The sequence below is a fragment of the Octopus bimaculoides genome, chromosome 6 (genome assembly GCF_001194135.2).
Source record: "Octopus bimaculoides isolate UCB-OBI-ISO-001 chromosome 6, ASM119413v2, whole genome shotgun sequence".
Classification (NCBI taxonomy): domain Eukaryota; kingdom Metazoa; phylum Mollusca; class Cephalopoda; order Octopoda; family Octopodidae; genus Octopus; species Octopus bimaculoides.
The window spans coordinates 96,321,346-96,328,999 of record NC_068986.1 but is presented as its reverse complement, the minus strand read 5'-3'; the positions used below and the strand labels follow the sequence as shown (position 1 = coordinate 96,328,999).

Genomic DNA, 7,654 nt, shown 5'->3' with positions numbered 1-7,654 from the left:
CCCCCAACATCGCTTGACAACCGATGGTGGTGTGTTTACGTCCCCGTAACTTAGCGGTTCGGCAAAAGAGACCGATAGAATAAGTACTAGGCTTCCAAAGAATAAGTCCTGGGGGTTGATTTGCTCAACTAAAAGCGGTGCTCCAGCATGGCCGCAGTCAAATGACTGAAACAAGTAAAAGAGCAAAGAGAGAGGATGAAGCAACAAATACATCAATTAGCAAGACTTAATCCATGACTCAGTTAAACACCATAACTTGACCCTTTGATGACTTTTAGCAGAATTCACTCTGTTGCAAGTATTTGGTCCAGAATACTGGAACATGGAGTGTGGTTTCTTTCTCCTCCTCACGACAAGTTCGAAGGCTCTGTAGGATAGGCCAAAGCTGCAGCCAAATCTCTCTGAAATTACAGCTGAATATTTCTAAAAAGGAAGGACATGTTGGGTAATCTTGTCTTGGATATATTGTCTTGAGAAAAAAAAAGAAAGATGGGATGATCATGGTTGGAATGTCTTTAATCTTGGATCTGGGTCTGAAAAAAACGACATGATTTGATAAATATAGTTCAGTAGATTATTGCTGTTGTTTAGCCCTAGGCCAGTTCGGATCAAGCAAATCTATGATCAAAATCATTATAGATGACATCATCTTACTTGTGTCCTATGTCAGGAGATTTAGGACCACATCCAATGTGTCCTTTTCCTAATATGGTAAAGTGTCAATTAAGGTTGCTATTTTTAACAAGTTGAGCAGCTGTGTAGGGGCTTCTTTCTTGGCTTGACTTATAGAAATGAATGAAATTTCTTTAGTTGTGTTGAGGACATAGCTGCCTCTCATATGGGTGTCACGAAAGACATCTAGTATACACTGTGAAATTGTGATGATCCATTCGTTTTGTCAAGGACATGACATCTCTTTAGTACTGGTGTTATGAAAAAATGTATCTTGTACTCCTTGTTGATGTTAGGAAAGGTATTGAACCATAGAAACAAAGCCAAAAAGGAAATTGTAAGATAAGGTCCCCAGAGTAGGACTACAAAATGTGTCATGATTCTGACCTTGGTGATCCCACCTAAATCATGCTAGCATGGAAAGTGGATGTGAAATGGTGGTGGCTGTTGTTAATGAATGAATGGAGTGACAGATACAGCAGAGCACAGGATAAATATGTTGCTGTATTTAGGTCGGTCTATCTATGATGTGAGTTGCCTTTCAAGTAACCAAGATCTCTAAAATAACTACCAGTTGTCTGTTAAATCATTCAGTCAGTGTTATGTAATATTCTACTTGAGGCACAGGTGTGGATGTGTGGTTTGCATGGCATCTTGGGCAAGTGCCTTCTGTTATAGAAGATTGTCATGTATATGTGTGTGTATGTTAATGTCTCCTTGCCTTGACATCATGTGATAGTTGTTAACAAGTGTCACTATCATATAAGCAGTGTTCTTCATTTCCAAACTTCTGTGAAAACATGTCTGGTTATAGAAAATTATTACCTTCTTGGAAACAAGTGCAGGTTGGCAACAGGTAGGAAATCCTGCTGTAGAGTCTCTGCCTCAACAAGTTCTGTCCAACCCAAGAGAACATTAAGATGAAGCATCTATGGCTGTATGGTTAAAACATTTGATTTTAAATCTTGCGTTTCTGGGTTCAAGTCTATTCAAGAGTATTTAGAGCGTGTGTCTTCTAGCCCAGTCACAAGTTGACCAATGCCTTGAAGGTGGAATTTAAAAGATGAAAACTGTACAGAAGCCCATTCTGTACATATGTTTGTGAATATATTTTAGCAAGAAAACTGATAAACAAGTGCTTTGAAAGAAATTCCCTTGTACGATAATGCGGAGAAACCATGTATTTTCTCTATAGTAAGACACCTGACATAAAGCCACCTCTCTCTTTTAAATATGTCCCCAACGTTTCTTTTTCTGTCTTGCAAGTTACTTTGCAACTTCACTTGTGTTAGTGGCATGAGAAAAGCACTCGGGGGTTTGCTTTAAACTGGTTGGCATTAGAAGGACATCCAACAACAGAAACTGCCAAAGCAGACATCGAGTCTCAGAACACAATCCCCTGGGTTGTTGGATCCTCTCAAACCTTCCAGTCCATGGATTGGGCAGTTTGACAGAAGCTATCAAGCCAGAGGACTATCCAAGCTCCACTGCCTGTTTTGGCGTGGTTTTTATGGCTGGATGCTTTTCCTAATGCCAACCACTTTTACAAAGTGGAGTATGGATGTTTAATGATAATAATTATATCTGATCTGCCCAAGTTAAACAATCTTTTGTTGTTCCTGCCATTGCAAATATGATGAATCAATAATCAGCTCATTGAAACCTGTAAACCTTTCATTCATCAAAGGCAAAATAAAATTAAAAAAAAACTAAATAAAATTTTTTTTTTTTAATCATTTTAGACGCCTTATTGGATGGAGGAAACAAATTTTAAAACAAAGGGAAACAGACACACCTCAGTAAGTAATATCTTAACTTATTTATATGTATATAACATCACATCTCTTATCTGTTATCAAGTGTGTTTACATGTACATATAGATATTGTTATTATAAGTGACACCAAGCTGGAAAATCATGTATTCACAGTATTAACCCTTTTATTATCCAATGTTGAAATTCATTGCTTTTGTTCTAATTAATTTTGAGAATTATAATGAATTTAATGTCAATATTAAACCAGTTTGGAACAAATTAACATGAAATTTTGATGGACGGTTTTTATTTCAGATCACTTTAACTTTTTAGCATTTATGCTAGCCACATCCAGCCTAAATATTCCACTTGTTTTATGTTCAAATCAGCCAGATCTGGCCTCTCACACCTACCCTGCATTGTCATTCTAAAAATAAACAATTGCATCATTGATATCTCAAAAGCTACAAGATTAATTAAAAACCATGTAAATATATAAATATTACATTTGACAGAGTAATTTGAATACTAAAGAGTTAAAACAGGAAATTCATATCATGGAATCAGGGGTGGTCTCAAATGGGTTGATATCAAATGTGTTAATAGCTAACAGTATTTCTTTTTTTATGACAGAACTCCAGTAGAAGAGGAGAAGGTTGATAGTGACGAAGATGAAGAAATAAAGCTTCAAGAATTGCTAGCCACTGCCAAAGAGGAGGAGAGAAAGACAATTAAGAAGTAAGTTTGTCTCTCATTAATTACTGGTATATATTTTGATGTATGTGATAGTGACCAAATAGTCAATTTTACAATCCATAAGATAACAAGCTCAAACTTTTTTGTTTAATGCAATCCTTGCTTATCAGTAGTGTTTTGTTAGGCAAGTTACTTTACCTACCTCACTATGTAGTTCTATAATGATATTTCATTATATCCTACTGCAACTGTTATGTTGTGTGTCCTTAAACAAGGCACTTAACCGCAATTCATCTTGCTCTTTAGTAGGTACCATTCGTTGTTCTCTATACAGTTGATACATTGTCACTAGAGACAAGATACTTTACTTATCTTAGTCTACCTAGCTGTAAAATGGGTACCTCCACACCCTGTTGCAACCAAAGACTAAACCTCTGCATGGTTGCATAGTCCACCAGAGATAGAAGCTGACTTTCAAATCACTCCCTACTACCTTAAAAATAGGACACATTGAGTAATTTAGTCTTAGATGTCTACTGTACCTAGGAAAAGGATGGCTTCACCTTAGCTGGATTGCCTTTAATCATAGGTTTGCTTAAGCAGAGTTGACCTGGGGCTAAACAACAACAACAGCTATTGCATTGTGCTTGCTTAGACAAACCACTACTTATATCAATATACCTAGCTGCATAATAGATACCACTATCTCCTGCTATAGACATTGTGTTGTCTTCTTAGACAAGACACTCCACTTACCACAGTCTACCTAGCTACATAAAAGGTACTGTCACTTTCTACTACTGTGTGGTGCCTTCTTGTTGTTATCTAACCAGCTATATAATCTGTATCATCACTCCTTGCTGCTGCTATTGTGTTGAGTTTCCTTAGACAAGACACTCCACTTTGTGTTTCTGTAGAAAATTTATTACTGGTTCTGATCAAGCCACACACAGATCAAGATATTCCTAAACCCAAATTGGATGTTGCATTTTTTGAGTTCACTCTTTTTTTATTGCCTATCTTTGCTCAGATTTTAACAAAGTCCACCAGAGCAATTGTCTCTCTTAAGACTCTTACTTTCATAGCTCACCATTAATTTGGATCTAAAATGTTCTAGCTCTGCTGCTTCAGCTGAGCATGTGTCTGTATATGCATGCATGTGATGTATTGAGGGCATGTGGCCTAGTGCCAAGGACATTGCACTCATGATTGTGAGATTGTGGTTTCAGTTCCCATGCCAGGTGGTCCATTGTATTTTTGAACCAAGCACTGCATTTCATGTTGTCCTGCAATCATTTTTACATTTGACATGTGGTGCACTGCACCTGTACAGGCAATGTCAGTTTGATGGAGGGGAGTGATCTAATGTACAGCACAAACATTTGAACATCAGTTGCAGGTTGTTAACAAGAAATTGTGGAATCCTCTTTTTTAGACTTGAGAGACTACCAAAAATAATGTATTGCTGTTTTGATTTTTGTGTCTTACGCTTTTACTTGTTTCAGTCATTTGACTGTGGCCATGCTGGAGCACCGCCTTTAGTCGAGCAAATCAACCCTAGGACTTATTCTTTGTAAGCCTAGTACTTATTCTATCGGTCTCTTTTGCCGAACCGCTAAGTTACGGAGACCTAAACACATCAAGCGATGTTGCGGGGACGAACACAAACATACACACGCATATACATATATACGACGGGCCTCTTTCAGTTTCCGTCTACCAAATCCACTCACAAGGCTTTGGTCGGCCCGAGGCTATAGTAGAAGACACTTGCCCAAGGTGCCATGCAGTGGGACTGAACCCGGAACCATGTGGTTGGTAAGCAAGCTACTTACCACACAGCCACTCCTACGCCTATATGTCTATAGTATTTAATTTTCTTGCATGTTTGCATATGTGTGTATCGCTGCAGAGTAGCTGAAACCAGTAAAAGTGTGTGTGTGTGTATGTAAAGAATGTCAATTTGTTGTGTTTGTAAATTCTCTGCCACTTGTAAACCTAAGATCCACTGGTTATAAACTCTCTTCCTGTATAGACGTCTGAAGAAGATTCGAGAACAAAAGCTTAAGCTGACACAAAGAATGGATATGAAGATGGCCTTCCCTGATGATGAGATTGAGCAAATTGATGACATCGGCCTTTTCCAGTTGCAGAAGATCAAATCAGAAAAGGTTCTAATTCTATCTACTGCTTTTTTTTTTAATATACCTTTTGTCTTCAAAATCTTTTAAATTATTGTAACTCTTATTCCTCTCTCTCCTATAATCTTCACATATAATTCTAATTCATCCATTTTTCCCTGTTTTCTTATGTTGAATATCTCCATCTCATGACAAAGTCTGTTACATCCTGCCCTGATATCCTGTGGGCCTTTTGTTGCATGTAGAAAATTTTAAACAGAAATGATGTGTCTGTTTTGTGCATAGTAGCTATATATATAGACCTGTGAGGTGTCTCTGTTCTGTTTGTATTACAGATGTGTATGTAGCTGTACAGTGTCTTTATTTTGTTTAGTGTGGTAGATAAGTATATAAGTTGTGTGGCATCTGTTCTATTAGCATAGCAGATATGTATGTAGCTGTGTGGTAGCTCTATTAGCTTAGGAGATATATATGTGTGTGCATGCAGTAAAGTTAGAAGAGCAAAGAATTAAATGAGTTAATTTACTGTACTCCCTCCCACTACAAATTTGTTACTTTGTGTCAGTGTATCTAATAATAATTTTTTTAATCTTTTATTATTTTTACATTCATTTATCCCTAGCTTTTTCTTTTTTGTGAGATGATTTATTTGTTGGGGATATTTTCTTGGTTTGATGTCCTTCCTACTGTTAGCCACTTCATTGTGAAGTAGAAGATTGGAAACCTACAATTTACATATTAAAGCAAATTGGAGCAAAGCAATTTAGAGTGCTTTGTTCAGAGATGCAACAAAATGACTGTAGTAAGATGATGTTCATAAGTTCAACCTCACATCCTTTGTATGACAATATATTTTTCAACATTTGTAGTAAAGTTGATATTATGGTTGTTATAAGATTTGGAACCTGTGATTTTGTCAGTTGCGCAACTTTATAATTCTCAAAGCCTTTATCTCACAATTATCGTTTGTTATTTAAAGGGTCTGGAAAAGATTCAGAAGGGAGATTTGAGCTTGGCTGATGAGGAAGAGTTAATAGATGATGATGACCTTTTCATTCCTAAAAGGGTTTTAAAGGTGTCTTATAACCGTGACCCAATGGAGAGAGAAGATTACGATTACAACATCGATAGTGATGATGGTGAAGAACCAAAGGCTGATGATGACGATGATGATATCAGCATGGCGGAATTATCTGATGATGATGAACTAGAAGGATTAGATAGAAAGAAAAAGAAGGTTGATGATGGTGATGATGGAATTGAAGAGTAAGTTGTGTACATTCCCTTCTTTTTTGTATGTTTTGTGTGTGCGTGAATAATCTATATATATATATTTATATATATACTAGCTGAGATACCCGGCGTTGCTCGGGATTAAAATGTCATAGTTTGTATATATATTACAGTTATGTTGAAACAGGTGATATGGGAAAGTGCAGCATTGACAACAAAATATTTGTGGAATAAATGATGGGCTAATTCAACTAAGCAACATGCTATGTGTCCGTTTGGAGTATTTCAGGCCCTAACCTGTCATGGAAAATTGGGGATGGGGGTTTTTGAATCCACTAAAAAGCTGTCAGTGGATATAATCTCTTTTGCAGCAGTCTGCGCTGTGTCTAACATGACCCATCATCTGAAATTTTAACACCTCCTTCGGGTTTGATGTCCTACATCACTTATAAAGTAAATTTGGAGGAACTGTGGTTGTTCATTTGTGGGTAACGGGACCAATGAGGTGGTTGACTTGCCCTTTAACTGTGACGTCAGCGTAAATTCATGTTTAAGCTTCTTCTTAGATGGAGTAAGCGATGTCATTTGAAATGCAAAGTTGTATTGTCTGATATTGTTCAGAAAATCCTTTGACTGGATGTAAGTACCTTCTAGAAGATCCATAAAAGGTTGAGAAAGAACTGGTAGTGCTGGCAATCTTACCTGACCGTCTGAGCAGCACATGCCATTTATTTCATTTGAAAATTTTAAAGCTCAACAGAAACGACAATTTGTGTTTAGCACACCAATTTGAACAGAGTTATCATTTTTATAAGAATGGGATGTATATCTGAAAGCAGCTCCAGGAGTTGTGAAGAACAAATTTGTACATAGTCTGTTTCTGATAGCTATTCTCTTGGACCTCTGTCTAGTCATTAAAACATTGATTTAATGATCCAGCATTAAGTGCTGCAGCATGCATTTGCTGACCTTGGGAAAGTCTCATCTCCCTTCTCTCTTGAGACTCCGTTTGACGTGCTGCAGCATCCCTTTGCTGATCTTGAGAAAATCTCATCTCGCTTCTCTCTTCAGACTCTCGCCTTCAGTTTTCTACAGTCCTCCTTGCTTTATACTTGTTTCTGGAGAGATTACGTCTTTTCTTTGGTGGCATATTTTTT

General features: G+C 37.2%; 1 protein-coding gene across 1 annotated transcript in view; it reads left to right on the top strand.

Moving 5' to 3' along the window:
- LOC106871475 (pre-rRNA 2'-O-ribose RNA methyltransferase FTSJ3) overlaps positions 1-7,654 on the top strand; it is a 40,408-nt gene that overhangs the window by 14,491 nt on the left and 18,263 nt on the right. Inside the window, exons 8-11 of the mRNA XM_014917951.2 lie at positions 2,415-2,471; positions 3,061-3,165; positions 5,159-5,294; positions 6,244-6,530. Coding sequence (XP_014773437.1) covers positions 2,415-2,471; positions 3,061-3,165; positions 5,159-5,294; positions 6,244-6,530 — 585 coding nt within the window. The remainder of the gene's footprint in view (positions 1-2,414; positions 2,472-3,060; positions 3,166-5,158; positions 5,295-6,243; positions 6,531-7,654) is intronic.